This window comes from Paroedura picta, chromosome 4 (genome assembly GCF_049243985.1).
Source record: "Paroedura picta isolate Pp20150507F chromosome 4, Ppicta_v3.0, whole genome shotgun sequence".
Taxonomy (NCBI): domain Eukaryota; kingdom Metazoa; phylum Chordata; class Lepidosauria; order Squamata; family Gekkonidae; genus Paroedura; species Paroedura picta.
In genome coordinates, this window is record NC_135372.1 from 40,385,233 (window position 1) to 40,409,774 (window position 24,542).

Genomic DNA, 24,542 nt, shown 5'->3' on the forward strand with positions numbered 1-24,542 from the left:
TTAAGAGAGCCAGCCAGTTTGCTGCTTTCGCCAGAAAGGAGGTTCAAATGCGCCTCAGCAGAGGCTCAGTTGCACATAAGAACACAGCCGGAGTTTGTATGTGTGCACAGAGTCGTCCACCCTTCTGTTGAAAGCAGCTGGAATCAATCAATCTGAGAACCTCAAAGAGCACCGAATGTGTGGGGGTTGAAAGAAAGTGTAAACCCCCTTGGCAGGCTCCAGATGGCGTGTCCACCAAACGTTTGGTCTGCTCTTGGTTTGCGACAGAAAAGTGCGGAGCCTTCATTTTCAGACAAATTTGTGCCTTCCTAAAAACCCCATGTTTAACCACATTCTGGTCAGCAACTCAGGCTTGTAAGCAGCAATTACAGGAAGGTTGAGAGGGCGAAAGCAGAGAGCCTGGCGCTAAAGCAGACATTGGGGACGGGTAGGGGGCAGGGATCCAGGGGGGAAAAGAGGAAGAGAGTGAGAACACCCAGTTTACAGAACCATAGAAGCCCTGGGTTGTCATGAAGACCCTCCCAGTAGATACCGTATTCTGTGTCTAAAAGTAATCTTCTGGGAATAGGTCCTGAGTCTGGGATGCATCTGTGGCTGTGGAGAGAATTCTGGGAACATTTGTTCTTTCTTTAGATGGTTTCTTCTCGTGCGGCAATGCTGTGTACATACGGGGACGAACCCTGCATTTTGATGCGGTGGGATAGTTTGGTTTAGAAAAAGTCAATGCTGGGCTGGAAAATCCAGGGAGGTTTTGATATAGCAGCACATTGGGGGCCCTGGGAGGGAGAGCTCTAAGGGATGCCAGCCTCCAGGTGGGACCTGGGGATCTCCCAGAATTACAGCATCTCCAGACTACAGGGATCAGTTCCCCTGGAGAAAATGGATGCTTTGGAGGGTGGACTCTCTGGCATTGTCTCCTACTGAGGTTTCTGTCCTCCCCAGGCTCCATCCCCCAAATCTCTAGGAGTTTCCCACCCTGGATCTGGCAACCCTGCCCCCTCCCCGAGCAGTGACCAGGGGGGACTTGGTAGCTGTTGTTATTGTTAGGTGCAAAGTCGTGTCCGACCCATCGCGACCCCATGGACAGTGATCCTCCAGGCCTTCCTGTCCTCTACCATTCCCCAGAGTCCATTTAAGTTTGCACCGACTGCTTAATTGACTCCATCCATCCACCTCATTCTCTGTCATCCCCTTCTTCTTTTGCCCTCAATCGCTCCCAGCATTAGGCTCGTCTCCAGGGAGTCCTTCCTTCTCATGAGGTGGCCAAAGTATTTGAGTTTCATCTTCAGGATCTGGCCTTCTAAGGAGCAGGCAGGGCTGATCTCCTCTAGGACTGACCGGTTTGTTCACCTTGCAGTCCAAGGGACTCGCAAGAGTCTTCTTCAGCACCAGAGTTGAAAAGCCTCAATTCTTTGACGCTCGGCCTTCCTTATGGTCCAACTTTCACAGCCATACATTGCAACTGGGAAGACTGGGTAGCCCTAGGTTTACGTAATTTGTGGCTTTGCCAAGAACGCAGAGGAGAGTAAAGAATCCAAATAAGTTTCCTCTAAAGTCCTTTACAGATGGTCAGTGGATACATACCAGTAATGCGTCAGTCGCACGTAAATCATCCAAATGCATGCAGCTGCTGTGTTGTGTGAACAGGAGCAATTTGTGTATTTTACATGTGTGTTTGGGGAGGTTGCTTTGGTGTGTGTGCAATCCATCCACTGGATTTTCTGGGGTTCTGGACTGCACGCAAATACGCATGATCCCCATTCGGAGAATCTGGTGGCCATGCATATTGGGAGGAGCATTATGGGAAATGTTTGCTCCCAATACTTCCATTTGCTGGGTTCCTGATACTCGTGCGCATAATGCTTGAGAAAGACCTAAATGTTTAAGGATTCTATTCTTTATCTGTACTCACTGCAGAGAGAGAGAAAGCTGTCACAAGTGGATTGCCCAAATTATTACTGGCGTGAGGGGTTTGAGCCCAGCGGTCAGGGTTTTAGCATCAATGCTTCTATCCTGTTATTTTTCCCCCCTAGAGGAAGGTATATAATCTCAGAGTGAGGCGCCAGAACCAAGGGGAGGGGGATAAGCTCTGATGTGGTTCTGTCTTGGCAGAGAGTTTTTGTGTGTAACGTTTCCAGCCTCGGCCTCCTCAAATCCCCGTCTAAGGAGCTGTGGTAAGCCCCGCTGTTTGGGGGGCTGGGTTACCAGCTCTAAGTGATGAAATACCTGGAGGTTTGGGGATGGAGCCTGGGGAAGAAGAAGAAGACCTATTCCCAGAAGATTACTTTTAGACACAGAATACGGTATCTACTGGGAGGGTCTCTTATATGCCGCTTTTCTCTCAAAGCCGCTTACATTCACCTTCCCTTTCCTCTCCCCACAACAGACTCCCTGTGAGGGAGGTGAGGCTGAGAGAGCCCTGATATTACTGAAGAAGAAGATTTGGTTCTTATATGCCGCTTTTCTCTCCCTGAAGGAGTCTCAAAGGGGCTTACAATCGCCTTCCCTTTCCTCTCCCCACAAGAGACACTCTGAGAGGTGGGTGAGGCTGAGAGAGCCTTGATATTACTGCTCGGTCAGAACAGCCTTATCAGTGCTGTGGCAAGCCCAAGGTCACCCAGCTGGCCGCACATGGAGGAGCAGGGAATCAAACCCAGCTTGCCAGATTAGAAGCCTCTGCTCTTAACCATCACCCCCAGTTGGCTATGGAAGGACCTCAGCAGGATAAAATGCCATAAAATCCACCCTCCAGAGCAGAGCTTTTTTCCCAGCCGAGCTGGTCACCTGGAAATCAGTGATAAGCGTGTGAGACCTCCGAGAGGCACCTGTTGGGCAGCAATCCTCTTTGGCTACCGAATGAGCCATATAAAATATCTGGCCCTGTTTGGTGCCGCTTGCTGTGCATCAGGGGCACTCGCCAGTCATCGCCGATCCGCACACAAGATTGCCACACTAAGGAGCGCTCAGCCCTCAGTCAGGCTTCTGCCCAGCCCCCCCCCCCCCCCGGGAATCTTTTCTGCTTTTCGATTTGGTTAAAGGGAGCCCACTGGCCTCGGGCTGGGTTTTCGAATGTGCAGAACATCTGGCCCCAAGGATCACGGGGTCGCAGAGATAGCCGCGAAGAAAAGGAGGAAGAAAAGGAGGCCGGCGGAGCCAGGGGCTGCTTTGGCAAGCCCCTCTTTCCAAGCTGATAGTTTTCCAGCCCCCGTGCCAGACACTCCGTCCTGGGACTGATCCTGGGGCTGTCATCCCGTCTGAAGTGTAAACTCTGGCCCAGAACGAAAGCCATCTGTGCTGGGGCCGAAAGCATTGTGATTTATTCCGCTTGTAGCCAGCGCTTCACATGAAAGCAGCAGATGGTGGATTTTTGAGACTCACATTTCAGGGTTCCCCCCCCCCCCAGTACATGTGTTAGTCTTACTAAGAACACATTTTTGATATTTATTTCTACGCTTTTAATAATTGCCCATGAAAAGCAGCATTCCTCTCCCCCCCCCTTCCAGTAGTAAGTGGAAACACTGCAGGGGCTTAATTCTCTCCCCCTCTTCCCCCTTGTCCCAACATGATGTATGCAGTCAGGGGACGTTTTAAGCCCTTTTGAGCGTCTCATCTCTGAGTTGCTGAATTGGCTGCCTAAAATATCTGATGTGTTGAAGCTGGGCAGAAAAGCAGATGCACTTTAATGCGTGGTGCCAATTTGCTGGTAGGGTTTGGCCGCCTCCAGGTGGGACCCAGATATTAACCTCTATTACTGCTGTTCTCCGGAAAATAGAGATCAGTTCCCTTGGAGCAGCCTTTCTCAACTTTTTCACCATTGAGGAACCCCTGAAACATTCTTCAGGCTTTGAGAAACTCTGGAGGAGGTATGCCCATGCAGAATATGGTTGGCCCCTTGCCTTCCTATCTCTTATCAGGACCATCCTTGGCCATTTGGGGGTGGGTTGGGTTGACATGACCATATATGGTCTTATCACCCGATAACAAATTAAAAAAATATATTAAAAAATAATGAACTCTCACCCATTCGGGAAACTCTTCCAGGGCCGCCCAGATGTCCCAGGGTTCCCCAAACCCTGGCAGAGAAAGCTTGCCCTGAAAAAAATGACTGCTATGACACAGTACCCTACTGAGTACTCTTCCCTCCCCAGGCTCCATAGACCCCAAATCAAAACCGATAGTTGGCAACCCTGCATGCTGGGGAGTGCATTTCAAAGTGCCTCTTGCTTTATGTATCAGTGATGCTCTTGGGAAAGGGGAGGGAATAGGGAAGATCTAAGCCAGCCAAAGAAGTCCTGCAGTAAGCATCTGGCCTTCCCCTTTTTGCAAGTATTTGAGGTCTGGGGTTGGCCTGCGGCGCACCACAGAGGGCTCTTGGCCCTTAATCCATGGCTGGCAGCCTGTGCCCCTGTACGAGTATGCTGGTGGAACCAGCATTGTTAGTCTCTTGTGGCCCTTCCTTGTATACCCAGGGAATTGCTGATTGCCACTGTAGGATGGGAGGTGGATTTCCTCCAGGCCAGGCTGGATTCTGGAGATTTTTGTTGGGGGCGGGGATCACTTGGGCATGAAATTGGGGTCACTGTGGGTGGGCAGGTAGTTGTGATTTCCTGCAGGGGGCTGGAGGCCCCTTCCAACTCTATGATTCTATGAAGACCATCTGTTTACATTGGTTTACAACAGTAAAAGATACCAAATCAGTGAGCCAGAGCAAACAACAGGATCTTGGGACAATCCAGAATCCAGTGGCTGGTTTATCCAAAGATGTGGCTGCAAAGCTCTTTGGTTCATGAAGTTTTATATCTGCAGCAAGAAGAGGAAGAGTGAATGCTCAGCACAATGTTAGGATTGTACCGGGAACATATTGAGTTGCGTGTTTTTGTTTAAGCTGTATTTGGGGGGGGGGGGTCATCCTGTGATGTGTTTTAAGTTTCCAGCGGTGGGCGTTGCAGGGCCAGAATATTTAAATAAATTCCTAAGGGAATGGATGCTTCCCCTTATCAAAGGGGAGGAGGGAAGGGGGGGAGGTTTCTAGCCTAGCCTTTACTCTAATATACTCTGTTTCCTGTGTGCTTTTCTGTTGATGTGGAGATTATTCATCCATGCAACCTGGTCACCAGACTTTGGAAACAGCGCTATCTGGAAATGTTATATTGCTTTTTGGCTGCAAAGCCATGTCAGGAACAGCACATGTGACAGCCCAAGAGGAGGAGGGGGAGGAAGGAGCCACAGACATACAGAGAGAGAGGAGAATGGCAGTGTGTGTGTGTGTGAGAGAGAGAGCCAAGAGTGTTTGTGTTTCAGTAAGGCCTTTGATAAGGTCCCCCATTATATTCTTGTGAGAAAATTGCTAAAAACTGGGATGGGTAAGATCAGTCAGATGGATTTGTAATTGGCTGCCTGATAGAATCCAAAGGGTGCCAATCAATGGTTCCTCTTCATCTTGGAGGGAGGCCAATATTGTTTAACATTTTTATTAATTATTTGTATGAGGCAATAGACTGAGGATACATTGATCAGATTTGCAGATGACACTGAATTGGCTGACAGAGGAAAGGAAAGGACCCCCAGAGGAAAGGACTACTATTCAAGGAGATCAGGATAGATTGGGAAATTGGGCCATAGCCAACAAAATGAATTTTAATAGGGAGACGTGTAAAGTATTACATTTGAGTAATAATAATGTGGTGCATATATATAAGATGGGTGTTACCTGGCTTGATAGTAGTACATATGAAAGGGACTTAGGACATTGGGTGGACGATAAGTTGACTATGAGCCAACAGTGCGATATGGCATATGTGATATTAGGCTGCATTACTAGGAGCATAAAATCTAGAGTATTCCACATTGGGTAGACTTCATTTGAAATATCGTGTCCTGTTCTGGGCATCACAGGTCAAGAAGAATATTGACACGTTGGAATGTGTTCGGAGAACATTGTTAGGATAGTTGAGTTGGAATCCATGCCTTACGCAAGGAGATGTTGGGAGAGTTGGACATGTGTAGCTTGGAGAAGAGGAGAGCAACAGGTGAGACAGTAGCTATTTTTAGCTAGATAAAAGGTAGACATGTTGAAGAGCAGCTTTAGAGACAAGGACTAGGAGCAATGGGTTCAAATTATAGGAAAGGAGGTTCCACTTAAATATTGGGAAGCATTTTCCGATGGTGAGGACTGGTCATAGATGGAATATGCTGCCTTGGAGGGTGGAGGAGTCTCCTTTATTGGAAGTTTTTAGGAGGACATTGTATGAGCCCCCATCAGGATTTTTAAGTCCCCAAGAAGGTGGGGGGCTGGACTGGATGTCACTTTGTGGTCTCTTCCAGCTCTGTGTGTGATTCTAATTCAGATGCACAGGGGTTAGGGTTAGATGGTGTGGGAAAGAGTCACATGGGGGTGTTGTGCCTATACAACAGACACACACAGGAACAAAAAACTGGAGATACCATTGAGAGCATGCCTGGGGTAGGAGGAATCATAGAGGGAGAGAGGGAGGTTGCCTGAAGTGCCCTGATGAGGTGACTGGAGGGTGTAGGGGTGAGAATCTGTGTTGTGGTGTTCATGTGTTTCCTATGTTTGTGTAGCCCACCCCTTGCAACATACACCAGATCAGGGAGTGCATCACTCAAAGCTAAGGTGACCACATTGTCCCACTTTTGGAGGAACATCTGGGGGTGCCTGGCAAATTGTACTTATGTTGAAATTAAATATCTTTAACCGCTCCTGGCGGAGCGGAAGAAATAAAACAGTAAGGGCCCCGAGGGCAGGCCCTGTCCGGGATGAGGAAGGCTACTGATTGGCTGTTTTCCCAGACTATAACCAACCCGCCCTACCCCCCACCAGAGCTTACCTTCGCTCCAGCGGCCATTGCTCTGCTGGCCGCCGAGAGCGAAGGTATGCTCTCTGGCCCCCGCCTTCTAACTGGCAATGGCTCCCCAGACCCCGGGGAGGCTGCTGGCCGGCTCGCTGAGCTGCTCAGCGCCTTCCCCGGGGCCTGGGAACCGTTTTGAAGATGGGGGGGAAAGAAAAAAGCTCCCCAGGCCCCAGGGAAGGCGATCCGTGGCTCGCAGAGCCGCGGATTGCCTTCCCCGGCGCCTGGGGAGCTTTTTCCCAGATCGGGAGGGGGAGAGAAAAAAGCTCCCCAGGCCCCTAGCGCCCGCTGAATTTTGGTTTCAGCGGGCTCTACTACTAGTATATATATATTACAGTACTATTTTTGCGTTCTATGCGTTCTATGACACTTTTTGTTGCTCCATATAGACCAAATTTTTAATCAAGAACCCCCCCCCCCGGTCAATGTTCTCCCGCTTTACAAATGTTAAAATCTGGTCACCTTACTCAAAGATTTTGGGGGGCGTGAGCATGGTTTTGTACTCTATATGAACAAGGACCCAGAAGAAAACTCTACCAGGATGCAGGACGTAATTTGAGTTAAGTCCCCTATTGGGTCGTTGCCCTTGAACTGTTTTTCAGATTTTGAGGTTGGGAGTGTGCATTCAGCTAATCAGAGCCCCCCACCCCCACCCCAGAAAAGCCCTCTGAAATATACTTTATCAGTATTTTTCAGGTATTATTTTAGCCAGATAGATTTTTGACATTTTTCAACTATCTGAAATGGTTGATCTAGAAAAATCCTGAAAATCTCCAGGTTTGTTCCCCCATATTTACAATTTCAGAATGGGTGGTTATTATGGAGGTGACCATTTTCCTTTGCAATTTGTTAGTTCACACTCATCTGATGGCCTGTTGTCATCTGGTCCCTCCTTTGAACTACTGCAGGGAGGAAAAAACCCTGAGGCTGCTTAGGTGGTCATCCCTGCAGCTACCAATATTATGTATTTCAGGGACTGCAGGCCCTTGCTTGTAGAATTTATGAGACAGAGGGATACTGTAGGAAGTATTATCTTAGTATTCTGGGTCTTTTCAAGCCAGTCTGTTCAAAATTGTCAGTGATTTTATAGGACTGTGTGAAGGAAAATTTTTGTTTGATGATGAGTGCAGAGAAAATATTAGAAAAATCAGAGCTAAATTCTTTCTTTTTAAATGCACTAACTTACATGCTCATTTAACAGAGTGCATATCATTGAAGCATACGTGAAATAAAGCATAAAAAGTGGATTCTGGGTGAATTTGTGGCTTGGAGCAGGTGTTTAAAGAGATTGCAAGCCCTTGGTTCACTTGCACTATGGCTGGTAAAAGGCATGTACATTTTAAAGAAATGACATTCCCCTTTAAAATTAAATGCCTTCCTCCTCTTCCATTGAAAGCAATGGAGGCACCATCTTTGGGAGCCTACAGAATTGGACCCTCGATCCAATCTTTTTGAAACTTGGTGAGAGGGGGGCGTTTGAGGAGCGGCACAAGCATCTACGATGCAGATTTGGTGCCTCTATGTAAAAAAAAAACAGCCCCCTCAGAGCCCCAGATACTCCTGGGTTGATTCTCCATAGTACCCTATGGGAACCATTGGCTTTAATGGTCCCATGGCAAAATACACCTGCTTCAGCCTGGAGACCCTATTTCGTTGTGCCCACTCCAGGGGGCTGCCATCTCCTGGAAAGGTCTCCCTGTCTCTGTCTCTCTCAGTCTGTCTGTCTCTGTCTCTCTCAGTCTGTCTGTCTCTCTCCCTCTCTCTTTCTCTCTGGTAACCCGCTGCCACCACTGACCTTTATACAGAGTTGCCTGCTGAGATAGTCAGAACCCCCAGCTTCCCTCCTCAAGCTGCGGCCTTGACTGTGTCTCCTGCTGCCCATTTCCTGGCCACCACATGGGCATTTGATTGCTCGATGTGTCCCTGGAGGAATAGCCACTTGCCGCTGCCAGCCTTCCACCCTTTCCTGGGCCTCCCCTTTTCAATAGCATTTTTTGAGATAGTGGTGGTACAGAGAACCACTACCAATACACAAAGATATAGAATATTTAAAATAAAATAGTTACGAGCATAATTTTAGCACAGCACCTGATTGAGCAAGAGATTTCAAAAGATCTAGGTAACAATGCAATCCTCTGTCCCTCTTGCTAGCATGCCCTAGTAGATGTTACAAAAAAGACAGGCTCCTTGAACAAGTTGTATATCTTTACTCAGTCCCCAGGTAAGCACACAGACCATGGTTGCCTGCCTCAGACCTCAGGTAAGAAACCTTGCCGGTCTGATGGAATTCAGGCAAAAGAACCTCCTCCTGGCTGCCAGGAGATTTTATCATGTCTGTTCCCATGTCAAGCTAGGCCAAAGAGCCACCTCCTAGGTATCTTCCGGGAACCCATCTTTCCTGAAGATTAATCCTGGAGACTATGTTCAAGTGGGTAGCCGTGTAGGTCTGAAGCAGCAGAACAAATTTAGAGTCCAGGACACCTTTAAGGCTTTCGTGGGCATGCATACTTCCTCAGATACGATATCGTGAATGGGAAGAAAGCAGTTCTGCCTTTTTCCAAGCCAGATGAAAGGGTAACCTTGGTCTCCAAGCGAAATGAAAACTGGGCAAATCTCTCTTTAATTTTGTTTGCTTTTGTCGCTCCGTAATGCTTTTATAAACTAATGGCCACATCCCAAACATTGCTTTATTAACAGCAGACTCGTTCCCTTAATAGATATGGCTGGAGGCTGCACGGGTTTGTAACCTGCCTGTTGTGTCGAACAGAGTTTACTGACTTCACTGCCAGATGTCCGCTTTTTCCTCTTTCCCGATGCTGTAAAACTGACTTTGTGGCAGCCTGAAGAAAGCCAGATAGCATGTCAGCCTGCACGGGAACAAGGGAAAGGAGAACGCGGCCAGAATTTAGGGCTGCATAGCTCGTAGCGCACATTTGCATCCAAAGGTAGATGGGTAGAAGCCAGATGTTTGGTTGTGGGGGTTGAGAGTTCTCTGGCAGCCAGATGAAAGGGTAAAGACAGCGAAGTGGCAACTTACGAGAGCCCTGAAGCTCTGAAGGAAGCTTTCCTGGTTTTCAAGGGGACCTGTTGAACATCTGGCTTCTAAGAATCAAAAGCAGGGGTAGTCAAACTGCGGCCCTCCAGATGTCCATGGACTACAATTCCCAGGAGCCCCTGCCAGCATTCGCTGGCGAATGCTGGCAAGGGCTCCTGGGAATTGTAGTCCATGGACATCTGGAGGGCCGCAGTTTGACTACCCCTGATCAAAAGTATTAACAGGACTATATTGCTGTTCCAAGCAGAATCAGACCGTTTCACCTACTGGACTTCCTGATGCTTCTGCAGAACAACTGTCCTTGGTCAATTGTCGCCAGGCTAGAGCTTGAATCCTTACTGCCTGCTAGAATCTAAATGCTGGGTTACAAGGAGGCGCCTTCTTAGTTGCGAATGCACACAGTGTGCACGTGCCAAAATGCCAACGCTAACGTCACTGCCCATTTCAATGTTTTCAGGATCACCTGTTGCTGCCGGCCACAACCCATAATAAGACCAGGCGGCCCAAGATGTCGATAGTGTTGCCAGCGATAAACATCAGTGGTGAGTGTCAAAACTGGAATGGGAGGGAGACAAAGCTCCCCCCCCCCCCCCGCCGCAGAGGGCAAAATGCTTGCATTGCTTAGGGAAGTAAATGTGAATTGTTCACTTGTAAATGTGAATTGTTCACTTGTTTCCTGGCGAAACAAAGGTGTTGCCTTTCTAGGGTTGCCCACTCTGGGATGGGAAGAACCTGGGCATTTTGGGGGCGGAGCCGAGGAGGGAAGGGTCCTCAGCAGGGACTCCACCCTCCAAAGCAATTATTTTCTCCGGGGGAGAACTGATCTTGGTCACCTGGAGTTCATCTGTAATAACGGGAGATCTTTACATGCCACCTGGAGACTTGACATCTCTATACATTTCCGTGCAGCAAAGGGGTTGGAAGTTTTGTGTTTCTGAATCAGACCCATTTGGCATATTTGAGTGGTAAAGGTTTTCCTGGATTGTGCCACTTCAGGTGCCAGGCGTGAGGATTGACATTCTCCCCCAGTTAAGGCAAATGTGAAAGGATTTTGGCTTGGGCTTCTTCCTGCCCTGTCTGTCTTGTGTGCAGAAACAGTGGGACAAGGGGGGGGGGATTTATTTATTTATTAGACATGCTGCTCCCAGAAACTGGCTCACAGCAGTTCACATAAGACATACTTTAAATGAACATAATATATAATATAACCATAACAATAACAATAATAATAAAATAATAAACATGCAGAGTCTCCCCCCCACTCCCGTTTGGCGGTCTGGGTAAGCTTTAATACTGGATTCCGCTGCATGTTAAACTACCACTGAAATAGTTAATGCGCATTGTGGAAAAGTATAGGGTTAACTGTTTGCTCCAGTGACCCAGGTTTCATTGGTATAAGTGTTCCGTATATCACCCGGGGTATTTTTAAATCATTATGGACAACTAAGCTTTCACAAATGAGGGCTCAAATGTGTCACTGTTAGGCTGGCCAAAATTATGCTGAACAGTTTCAACTGACAAAGAGAACGAGGCTTCTGTATTCCCACCTATTGCAAGGTGATAGTTTTCCCGAGCAATATGTAGGATTTATAGTGCCTTGCAAACATTCTATAGGCTCCATGCTGTCATGCTCCGTGCTGCCTTATAAACATTCTATAGAATCCATAATGCCTTACAAACATCCTGTGGGATCCATGGTGCCTCACAAACATTCCATAGGATCCATAGTGCCTTACAAACATTCTGTAGGATACATAGTGTCCAACACACATTTTATGGGATCCATAGTACCTTGTCTCACAAACATCCTATAGGATACATAGTGCCTAACACACATTTAATGGGATCCATAGTACCTTGTCTCACAAACATCCTACAGGATACATAGTGCCTAACACACATTTAATGTGATCCATAGTACCTTGTTTCACAAACATCGTATAGGATACATAGTGCCTAACATACATTTAATGGGATCCATAGTACCTTGTCTCACAAACATCCTACAGGATACATAGTGCCTAACACACATTTTATGGGATCCATAGTACCTTGCAAGCATTCTTAGTGCCTAACAAACACATAGTGCCTAACAAACACTCCACGGAAGTCCTCCTTGAGTGTTGAATGAGCATATTGTGGGTAGCAGCTGACGGGAAGCACTTCACAGCTGAAGAGGCCCCCTTGCCACAGGTGGCAGGCTTTCTTTGCACTGCTAACTAGACATATGGCTGAAGCTGGCAACTGTGCCGCAGAGATGCCTCTTCTGAATAGCCCATTGATAATAGGACAGCCCTTGTGATTTATGACACAGTCCTTGTACAGAAGCAAGCAAGCCAGGCATACCTCTAACAGGAATCTTTTGACTGGCTAAAGCCTTACGACAAATCCAGACATTAATATTAACTGCTTCATCCTTCTTTGCGTGATGGCTGTACAGAATTATTGCGTTCTTCTGTGTGGTTATGGGCCACCAGTGGCATCTATGGCTACAGGAGATAGAAAAATGCTCCTGCATTTGTGTAAATTAATGCAGGTTCATATGAATATACTCTTGATCCGGAGAACAAAATCAACTTAATGTGGGAATGGAGTGGACTGCAGGAATGGCACCTGCCTCCTGAGGATCTCAGCTGTTGGTTTTAAATAAGCAAAAGCACAGATCCAGCTTTCAGGGTTACGGCAAGGCATTTAAAAATGCAGAATATAGAGCAGCCTTTCTCAACTTTTTTCCCTGTGAGAAACCCCTGAAACATTCTTCAGGCTTCAAGAAACCCCAGAAGTGGCACAATCGGGCAGAATATGGCTGGGAAGCAGAGCTGTGTGCATGCCGACCCAGGGCCCTTCCCCTTCCCACCCCCTCCAGGCCCATCATTGGCCATTGAGGGGGTCGACATGACCATAAATGGTCATATCACCCAATCAATCTTTAAGAACTTTAAAAAATATATTAAAACTGAATTAACTCCCAACCATTGGGGAAACCTTTCCAGGGCCGTTTTAATGAAACCCTGGTTGAAAAAGCCTGGTATAGAGAAAGCTCATTTTTCATAGGAATGAACCATCTGTACTCTATTTTGGTTGCACCTTCCTCATGTCCACAGAACACCTTTTTGGCTTGGACTGTCCAAATTTAGAAGACAGTTGGTGAACCTGAATTGATTCAAAGCATGGATGTTAAGCTCAGTGTTCTGGTTTCCTTTGTTCAAAACACAACCGCCCATTTATCTGTATGGCTGCCTTTGCCTTATTGCAGTTCTCACGGAGATACTCGCATTGTCTGCTTAGGTCTGGTTGCATATGCAGAGGCGATAGTAAATAGATCTGCCCAACAAACTAACCAATTCCAAGTCAGCTTAGCAGTCTGCTTCTCCCAGGGCACATTAAATGGCCATTTTTTAAAGGTTTTATGGCAGACTGTCAGTGGTCGGGGTTTCATCAGATGGCCAACCTTGATCAAATTTGCAATGCTTCATCGCACACTCAGAGAAGTTTCTTCCTTTGCATGCTCAGCTGAGTGTTAATTCAGATATCTATGAGCTGTCCATATCTGCCGGGTGGACATCTGCTTTCCTTTCCCATCTGCTCAGCACTCTGATTTCTTTGACACAAAAGCCTCAGGAAGTGGAGCGATGGCCATAACTGATATTTGCAACTGAGACCTCATGGCAGACAGTAGCGGGCACACGCGAGCGTTTTCAAGACTTCTTCGGGCTAAGGTTTCGGGTTTGCCTGCCGATCACACACTGTCAATTTCAACGTCACACCAAGCCATGTCTGATTCTTACTGAAACACCGTGTTATCTCGTGATAACTGTTCTCACTGTGTCCAGTTTATACAGAGCTGTGGTTGCTGCAGACATGAGTTAATTTATACTGATTAAGTCCCAGCCTTGCACAGATTTCCCTAACCTCTGTACTCTTCTCTTCCCAATCTCTTCAGTGTTTCAGTATGTACCCATCACCATCCCTAGCCCAGGGAAAAGTTGTATGATTCTGAAAATGTGCTTCCTTGTCATTTTTCAATAGTTTTATAGGAGGTGCCTTCTTGATCTGTTGGGAAGAAAACACTTTTCATGATAGGAATGTTTAACTTGGCCCAGGAGACTTCAGTTCATTGTAGGGCTATTGCCAACTGATGTGCTTTACTGGCTTACAGCTGTAATTCAGCAAAATCATGACTACTCTTAAGCCCTGACATGTGTCAGGTGCTCTTTGGAAGTGGTTCTATCCCTCCCCAGAGGGCTTGTGACGATCTTGCATGATGTGTCTTTCTCATGTGGGTGCTGTCTTAGAGAATTTTATCATATATATGGAGTTTGGCTCGGTCCGTTCGATTCAGTTCTGGATGTGGATCAAGACATGGATCCATATATTGTCCTGGGACAAGTAGCCTCTGTCCCTCTACCTGTGCAATGGGGTTAATGGAAACCAGCCTTAATAGAGTTGTTTTGAGAGCAGTGACAGTCGAGACTGGGAAGCAAAAGAACCAAGCCTGAAAAACGCAATAGCTATTTTCTGTAGTAAGAAGCAAGAGCAAACATTGGGTTTTTTTGGGGTGAGGTCAGAGCTGGGGGGGGATCCAGATGTTGAAAAACAAGAAAAATGCATCCCAGTTTTCCTCAACAGCTGTTTGTCATGCTTCTTTGGGTGCTTTCCTCCACGACGACTTGATTTGGACTCCAGAAACTTGATTCTGTGAAAAGAGATTATGCCCTCAAATAACCCGAGTGGTGGTTCTACAAAGAGAAGGAGGACTGTATGGTTTGAGGTTCCTATATAGCATAGGAAGGATGGTGTTTCTTCTTCAAAAATGTGGAGCCACCCTGAACTCCCATTGACTTATTACTGGGTTTAGTGCAGGGGTAGTCAAACTGCGGCCCTCCAGATGTCCATGGACTACAATTCCCAGGAGCCCCCTGCCAGCGAATGCTGGCAGGGGGCTCATGGGAATTGTAGTCCATGGATATCTGGAGGGCCGCAGTTTGACTACCCCTGGTTTAGTGATTCTGTGCCATGTATGCATAAATAATCTAGCCTGACTTTTAGCCTAAGGCGCCCATAGGATGCTGCCTGATATGCCCCTACATGATTTGTTTCTCCAGCCTTGCTGTTATCTAGTCAGCCTCTGCCGGGGAGACAATCCCACCATCTCTATGTGAGGTGTGGTTGGCTCATTCAAATCCACTCCATGCTGAGATACGACAGAATTGTCCAGTGAGGTCTCTGCATAAGTTGCTGCTGGGAGCTTATTTTGTATTTATTTGCTTTGCTTACATTTATTTTTATTGGTAGGCTTGTCATAAAGTCTTAATATCCTGAAAGTCAGCAGAGTGTCTGGTTTGGATGAGTACATGTGGTCAGAAAACAACAAAGAAAAGCACATTCTCCAAAGTTGTGCTTAACTAATATAGAAACTATTTATTAGTAGACTTAATTCTGCACATGAAACTGTGAAGAGAAGATTCCTATGCTAGTCTAAATAGCTGGATGGGGAGAGATGCTGGAGGCATCTCTGTACTCACCATGTTGCAGGCTTGAGGGATGGAGAAGAAAGAGGAAGTAGGAAACAGGAAGTTAGCCCTCTAGGGACAGGTCAGTGAGGTAAGAGTGGTGAGTGGTCAGTGTCCCTATCTACCTCACTAACTCTATGGTAAAGAGAGTTCCTGTTTGCAGGTAGAGTCAAAGTTAGGAGACAACACACAGAGAGTTATTGTCTATAATTAATACCTCATCTTTTCCCCCCAAATAGTTGACATTTCATCCTTACAGTGCTGCAGAATAGGTTACATGGTATGTGTAAGTGGCTCAAGGCCATTCAGTGAGCTTCCACAGCAGTGGGGACTCAAATCCAGGTCTCCCAGACTCAAGCCATAATGGCTTCCAGTCTTAACGTTCACTTAGAACGAAGAGTCATGCTGAAAACAGAAGGAAGGCTTCTCCAGTACTGAGTGATCTGTACTCTTTCACACTGTGATCCTTTTCAGGTGCCTCCAATTTTAATTCAGGGGAGAAAAAAGCATGGCCCACTTATCTGCAAAGTACTAATCTAATAGCTCCACAAACCCATTCCAATACATATTAGCACTTTATCCGTCTCTAATTCATGGCTTACTCTTGCACAACAAAGCTGAAGTTAGACGCCATTTCCAACTTTACTTCATGGAAATAAACCACTGTGATGTCTCCATTTCCTGGGAACTGATGCTTGTTTAGTGTTCTCCACATCAAGTGGTTCGATTGATCTTTGCCAGAGCAATGAAAATGGGCTTTGGCAGACCTCTCCCGGTTTGCTCTAGCAGCGGCCACTTAAGCTGTTTAAAGAGGAGCCAGAGGTAACTTCTGAATTTATGTAGCACTTGAGAGACAAGGCACAGATTCCTTTTTAAAAGCCTTCCGAAGAAAGCTTTAAAAAGAATGTGTGAAGGGTTTCTTAAAAAGGTGATGATCCATTTGAAATAGCCCACGGGGCCCAATAACAGAGAGGAATTATCTTGCCCTCAACACCCTTCTGTCCTATTAAATATAATACTATTGGACAGAAGTACAATTTCAAAATGTGCTTTGGGCTGGGTGGGGACGAGGGACACACAAATGGACAAATTCCTGACAATGTGTAGCAGCTAATTTTAGAGCAACATATCCAGAAGATACCAAGGAAGCAGGGGCTACACCCTGCCCCAAGGAGGAAGGAAGAGCTCCCGTCCCCTGCAAAAACATTGGAAGTTACAAATGTCAGATGTTTGTCTTGGAGTCAATTTTTGAAGATGAGTCCAACAGTCAACATGTGGGACAAGTTAGGAAAATAAGCTACTGAGTCATAGAGCTTCATTGGATGGAACAGCCTAGTGAGAGGCACATGCATGTAAGCAGGGAGCCTGCAGAAAGACAAGGCGGCCCGGGAACACTTGGCAGTGCAGGGAATGGACCTTTCCTTTGCCTCACCATCATTTCTCTCTGGTGTGGAACCTCCAGGTTGTTTCCAGACTAGATCTTCTTAACTCTGCCACTTCTTTTCTACTGAGGTTAAGGTTTTGATGTCTTGTGTAGAGAGGCCAGTGGTGGGGAGGGGAAGAGAGAGAATGTTTGGGATCTTCTGGAATGTTGCTTTCCTTCTCTTAAGTATTGGTGTTAGAATGAGGATGATGTATCATTTAGGGGGACTGATGATACTTAACTGGGAGGGGTAGCAAACACAACTGAAGACAGAACCAGAATAGAGGTTGATCTTGATAGGCTCAAGAAGTGGGCTAAACTGAATAAAATGAAGTTCAATAGGGACAAATGTAAAGTTCTGCATTTAGGAAAGAAAAACCAAATACACCCATATAAGATGGGGGAGACTCATCTTGGCAGGAGCATGTGCGAAAAGGATCTAGGAGTCTTAGTAGACCATACATTGAACATGAGTCAGCAGTGTGACTCAGTGGCTAAAAAGGCAAATGGGATTTGGGGCTGTATCAAATGGAGCATCGTGTCCAGATCACGGGAGGTGATGGTACCACTGTACTCTGTTCTGGTTTGGCCTCACTTGGAGTACTGTGTTCAGTTTTGGGCGCCCCAGTTGAAGAGGGATGTTGACAAACTGGAGCGTGTCCAGAGGAGGGCAACAAAGATGGTGAGGAGTTTGGAGACCAAGATGTATGAGGAAAGGTTGGGGGAGCTTGGTCTGTTTAGCCTGGAGAGGAGACGACCAAGAGGGGATCTAATAACCATCTTCAATTAATTAAAAATTGTGCCATATAGAGTATGGAGCAGAATTGTTCTGTCTTGCCCCGGAGGGACAGACCAGAACGAATGGGATGAAATTAATTCAAAAGAAATTCCATCTAAACATGTGGAAGAAGTTCCTGACAGTCAAAGCGGTTTCTCAGTGGAACAGGCTTCCTCGGGAAGTGGTGGGTTCTCCATCTTTGGAAATTTTTAAACAGAGGCTGGATAGCCATCTGACGGAGAGGCTGATTCTGTGAAGGCAAAGGGGTGGCAGGTTACAGTAGATAACCGGTAGGGTTGTGAGTGTCCTGCATAGTGCAGGGGTTGGACTAGATGACCCATGAGGTACCTTCCAACTCTATTATTCTATGATTCTATGAGACACGCTCCCTCCCTTGCTGGCAGAACTGCACTGGTTTCCTGTCTGTCTTATGCATCCATTTCCCTAATATCCAGGGGTTGTGAGGGTTAAACACTAGTCAATCTTGTTTGGAGGAGAGAGTTGATACCATCCTTTGCTGGTTTTAGAGACAGGGGCTGTGGCTCACTGATGAAGCATCTGCTTGCCACACAGAAGGTCCCAGGTTGACACATGAACACACACAAAGCTGCCTTCTATTCAGTAAGGTCTTTGGTCCATCAAGGTCAGTATTGTCTGCTCCGACTGACAGCAGCTCTGCACGGTCTCCTTGGAGAGCTACTACCTGTCAAGGTCAACAGTGCTGCCTTTGATAGATGGAAGGTCTCCCTTAGTATTTTACTCAAGCAAAGAAACTTGTGACATTACTCATATTTGGATCCGGTTGCAGCTAATGCTGTGCCGTGGCCAGACCACTATGCCTTGAAGGCATAGCTCTGCATTCCGTATAGGCTTATTTATACCCGTCCATGGAGATCTATGGACCCCATCAGTTTCCTGAATGCTCTGCAGGACCTGATCCCTCCCAGTGACTCACTGGATGAGTTGGTCAGTGGCTGGCAAAGCTGGCTGGTGACTGCCATTGATGAGATTGCACCCCAGTGCCCTCTCTGGCCCATCTCAAGCAAGAACCCAAGTACACTAGGGAGCTACACGTGAAGAAATGGGAGCTGAGAAGTTTAGAGCAAATTTGGAGATAGGCTCGGGATGAAGCTTCAAGAACATCTCATAGGACCCTTATGAGAGCTGATGTGATGGCGATGAAAGAGAGAACTCTACATTGCATCTGCAAGCTTGCATCCAGCATAATGTATTTAGGGTGATTGTAAGACACATCCGGTCTTCTGAGTGACCTTGGACCAGTCACGGTCCTCTTAGAGCTCTCTCAGCCTCATTTATCTTACAGGGGGTCTGTTGTGGGGAGAGGAAGGGAAGGGAAGCCCCTATGAGACACGTCAGGTCTTCTGAGTGACCTTGGACCAGTCACAATTCCTCTCAGAGCTCTCAGCCCCACCTCCCTCACGGGGTGTCTGTTGTGGGGAGAGGAAGGGTAGGTGATTGTAAGGTGCTCTGAGACTCCTTTGGGTCATGAAAAAGCAGGGTACAAAAAACCTGCTCTTTTTCTTGTTCTGCAGAACAACTACCTAGAAGAGAGCCCTTGTGTTCAGAAAAGTTAGTCTAGACTTCAACGTTTTTATGAGCATTTGGAGCGCTACCGAATCCTGCTCCTACCAAATGTTTGAAACTGGATAATGTAAAAGGAAAATAATTACAAGCCAGTCCCTTTTATGTAGATCAGCCCTGTTCTCTCCGATTTCCCTCGCTTCCAAAGACTCATACCAGACCTGCAGGAAAGGAAACAGATTCTCCAAGTATGTGTTGGCCCAACAGTCTTGGGATTAGGGATCGGGGCTTCCGGTATGCTTCAGACTTGGCATCTTTCTCACAGGAAGTGCTGATCTTATGACTCCATACAAAAAAAAATTGACTCATTTTGATTACAAACACATTTAAGAGAGTCAACCAATAGCACAAAGGTGGAAATAGCTAAGCCTCCAATACTTATGAAAGGGGTTTTGTTCTTTTTTAATATTGTGAGGGTGTTAGAAGGGTACGGCTTCAGGCACTGGAAAAACTGGATTAATTCTGCACCCACTAAATAATGCCACCCAATTTGGCTCTCTCTGGCTTGGCAGGGCACCCTGTAAAATTATTTCCCTGTTTGGAAAATAAAGATCACTTGGTTTTTCTGTTGCCCACAACCTTAGTTGTGGGAAGTTGGGGAAGAAGTTGATAAACTTTTGCATTTTTGAACACACAGGCAGATATTTCTTTTAATTCTGCTGTTAATTTCTTTTAGGGAAAACTTTGCAAATTCATAAGAAAAAGCATGAAATACTTTTAGAAGCCAGCAAAATGTAGATTCCTGAAAAGCAGATAATGCAGATGGAGCTACCAATTGCAGAAGAAACTCTTCAAGGAAGGCCAGCTCAGAGGCATTGCTCTTGCTTGCCCTACTTGTCAATCACAGCTGTGACCTCCCTCATTGGCTAGAGCAAAAGAAAGGTAGAACAGGCCTGATTCCACTACATAAAACTAAGCAAAATGCTCTCTACACATTTTTCTTTCTATCTCTGGATCTCAAAGGCACACAGAGCTGCTTTGTTACCAGGTCAGCTAAGGGGCCAAACAGGCACCAGGTGGCATGCCCAGATTCCTGCTAAAAGGGAGCAATATGACATACATTCAGTCCTTGATTAACCTTTATCCCTTTGGGCACAGGGTGTATTTTAAGTAATGCTATTTGCAAAGCATGTATCACACAGGCCAAAAAAGACACGGCTTCGATGCCAAACTGAGAACCAAAGCCAGCTCCTCGAGAACATTCAAAAGCCAAACAGGTCTCCACCCCGAGAGTTTTCTATTCTTTCTTAAAATGGGCCACTCTTGTTTTATAATATTATATATATATAAATAAAGTGGCGAGCTAGGAAAACAAAGCAGAATGAGAACTCCCCGTGGAATCTGCTTTTATGATTTCATTGGTCTGTTGTTTCCTGTCCCAGTGATTAAACAGAATGTGAACTCCCAAGTGGCCCAGATTCTGTTTACCTTCTCATACAAAAAGACAGGGGGCGCTTCTGCTACTTAAAGGCTGCCCTCTTCCCTATGGGAGCAGGAAGCTATAAAGGGTTTGTGTGAGCAACTCTAGTGGAATGCATGGACATTAAACATTGATCTTTTGACACCAGACAGAACTTAGAACACTAGTCCCACCCAGCCAACCCACCCCCACCCAGTTCTTCTTATCCAAACACTCCTTTTTCAGATCTTCCCACAGCAACACAAAAGCGCATGTGTATTAATCTCGACCACATCATCCAGTTAACTTGGTGTAGTGCTTTTATACCACTGAGAAACTCCTGAAACATTCTTTAGGCTTCGAGAAATCCCAGAAGTGGCATGATGGTGCAGAATATGGTTGGGAAGCAGAGCTGTGAACATGGCCATCCGGGGTCCCTCTCCTTCCCACCCCCTCCAGGCTCCTTATTGGCCATTTTTTTTTGGGGGGGGGTCAACATGATTATAACTGGTCATATCACCTGATATAGGTTTAAGAAATCTTAAAAAATATATTAAAAATAATTAACTCTCACCCATTCTGGAAACCCTGGTTGAGAATAACGTGTGCAACTGGAGGCTCATGTCACTTTAAGGCCCCAGCTAGCATACTGTCACTGCAGCATTATCTTCTTAATTGATGAATTAAGGCATCTATGAAGGCACATGGTACACTTCTTCGATGGCTGCATTTCAGGGAGCTTCGCTCTTTGTCAGACTGCAGAGATGAGTTCCTCTGGAGAAAAGGGCTTCATGGAAGGGGGAACTGCGGCCTTGTGCCCCACAGAGGTCCAGGATGCTAGCCTCCACGAGAGACCTGGCATCCCCCAGAATGACAGCTCTTCATCAGACTGCAGAGATTTCCCCTGGTGAAAAGGACGGCTTGGGAGGGGCTTTCCCCACCCCCCTTTTGCACCTGGGCAACTCACTGGGGCGCTCTATTTCCCCCCCTGTCCCCCAACTTCTACACCAGAGCAACTCACTGGGGCAGCTCTTCTTCTTCCCCCCCCATCCCCCAATTTCTACACCAGGGCTACTCACTGGAGCAGCTCTACTCCCCCTCTCCCTTCCAGGGCTGAGCTACTCACTGTAGCCGGCTCTTCTTCTGCTGCTGCTGCTTCTCCCCCTCCCTCCAGGGCTGAGCTACTCACTGGGGCATCTGCTGCTGCTGCTGCTGCTGCTGCTTCTCCTTCCCTCCATGCCAGGGCTACTCACTGGGGCCTCTTCTGCTGCTATTGCTTCTTCTCCTCTCCCTCCCTCTATGCCAGGGCTACTCACTGGGGCCTCTGCTGCTGCTGCTGCTTTCTTCTCTGCCTCCATGCCTGAGATGCTCACTGTGGCTGGCTGCATTTCCACCCAGCACATTCCGAGGGTGGCAAGTTGGAGGCGGAGAGCTGACTCTTTATTAGACCTTCCTGGCCAGTAGGGGCTCAGCTACAGGGGAAGGTTATTAGTGGCTGACAGCCAATCAGGTAGCAAGTAACCCGTTGTTTACAAAAATGATATGATTGTATATGGCCATGTCAACCCACCCACCCCTCCCAAAATGGCCAGTGATGGACCTGGAGGAGGTGGGGAGGAGAGTGGCCCCTGGTGGGCATATACACAGCTATACTTTTCAACCATTTTCTGCATGATTGTGGCACTTCTGGGGTTTCTCAAAGCCTGAAGAATGTTTCTGGGGTTTCTCAACGGTAAAGTCTAGAAAGGTTGCACTACACTGTACTCATTCTCCACTTTCCTGCCTTCTCTCCCACCGTAGCTTCTCCCTGGGAAAAATCTGGCCATGTTGCAAACATCATGTGATAGCAAGTCACTCAGATGAGCTGTGTGGTCACCACTTCTGTTCCCAGCCAAGTCATTCACATTGTTTGGAGACTGCTAGTGGGCCCCAGCTAGTGGTGTAGCCTTGAGGCACGGCCACTGCTGCAGCCAAGTGAGCAGGTTGCTTGGTAGCAAATATCCTGGCGGTTGCTGCTGGGCCTGGTCCCAGTGAATTCTCAAGGTGGGATTGAGAGAAGCAGGAGTGAACTTGGTGGTAGGAAGAACTCTGGAGAGGGCCATGCCCCTTCCTTCTGGCCTTTTACTGCCAGAAACCGAGGTTTGAAGACTGGCAGTATTGTAGTTGCCTAGCAGCCCCCATAATGACCACTGAAGGCATCCGTTTCTTAAAGGTGCAGGTGCTGTTTCTGTCCTTTGGAGGGTTTAACCTCTAATGTGTTTTCTAAAGATTTCCGATTTCTTGTGTAAACTGGAGAATTTTCTTAGGTCTGTACTGTACTGTACTGTCTTTTCACGGCTCCAGTCTCTGAATTTAAATATCCACAGATCTGGTTGTCTCCTCATGATAGTACTTATTGATTGCTTGGTTGCAGTTGCCCATCCTTGCTGTTTGCAACTGCTTGCACGAGTTCGGCTTGAAGCTGTGCATCCCCTTAACCTTTAACTCATCCCTAAGTTCTGCTTTATAGTTGAACCATATAAACACGTTCTGTCAACCGAATCCAGTTGCAGATGGTATCTTTCCAATGCTATGGCTTTAAGAGCATGGGAAGAAGGCTTGTTTGGTGCCTCTAGTTCACAAGGGACATCTTGTGGTTAAAATAGCCTTTTAACAAGAAAATACCAATCATCGCATGTAAATAAATTACATAATTCCCCCTTTTATGTTGCTGTGTAAAACAGGTGGAAAATGCATGTCATCCTTGGGAGCTGCCCAGGGCTATAAAGGAATTTGGCTGTGTATGACCAGAAATCAGTCCTGACAGTGAGAATTACTTGGCTTCATGTGTATTCCTGCGACAATCCATAGGCTTAAAGCAGGAAAAAGTACTTTATGGATGCTTTAGACTGATCCTGCATTTCATGGATGCTTTAAGCCGATCCTGCATTGAGCAGGGGGTTGAACTACATGGCCTGTATGGCCCCTTCCAACTCTACGATTCTGTGCTGTCAGTCCCGTGAAAGCCAGGGTGGTGTTGTGGTTATAGTGTCAAACTTGGAACTGGGAGACCCAGGTTCAAATCCCCTCTTTGTCACAAAGCTTAGTGAGTGACCTTGGGCCTAACCCAATTATCTCAGCCTAATCTTCCTCATAGAGGGATGGTTAGGATGGGAAGGAGGAGAGGAGAGCCGTGTTGTAAGCTGCTGTGGATCTCACTAGGCTCACAATCTGGGCATAACTGTCTAAACAAAGCAAATAATGATGTATTACTATTGGGGAGCTGACAAGAACTTGCAAGGGGCATCTCATTTCCCCTTCTTTCTCTTTCCTGAAAGACTCCATAGCCTTTTCCCTTTTCCTGTTTCCTTCACTCCTTCCCAGCCACCACTTTTGCAGGTCCTGTCCTCTGCTGCCAACAGGAACCACTCCTTGTCCTCTTCTAACCTTTCAAATACTTAAAGTCAGAAATCATATCTCCCTCATCCCCTTCTTCTCCAGACTGACGATTCCCAAGACCCTCAGCATATCCTCATAGGGCTTGGTCCCCAGGCCCCAGATCATCCTTGTCACTCTCCTCTGCACCCTCTCAATGTTGTCCACGTCCTTTTCAAGGGAGGCCTCCAGAACTGCACACAGGACTCCAGGTGTAGTCTGACCAATGCAATATGCAGCGGGACTGCGTCATCTTGCAGTTTTGATGTGATGCCTCTGTTGATACAGCCCAAGACTGCATTTGCCTTTTTGGACCACTGCATCACACAGTCCAATCATCATTACTGGCTGATCAAAATTCAGATCAGCCAGGCTCAAGGCCACTTGGTCAAGGTGGCCAACCCATCCATCCTATCATTGAAGGAAGCTTCCGCTACTCTTTGGATTCATGCAAAGATGACCAAAGTTCAAGCCATGTTCAAGCCACCC

At 46.8% G+C, this 24,542-nt stretch overlaps 1 protein-coding gene across 1 annotated transcript in view; it reads left to right on the forward strand.

Annotated features, from left to right (window-relative positions):
* ATF6 (activating transcription factor 6) overlaps positions 1-24,542 on the forward strand; it is an 87,748-nt gene that overhangs the window by 49,398 nt on the left and 13,808 nt on the right. Inside the window, exon 15 of the mRNA XM_077332568.1 lies at positions 10,382-10,466. Within this exon, the coding sequence (XP_077188683.1) occupies positions 10,382-10,466 (85 nt within the window). The remainder of the gene's footprint in view (positions 1-10,381; positions 10,467-24,542) is intronic.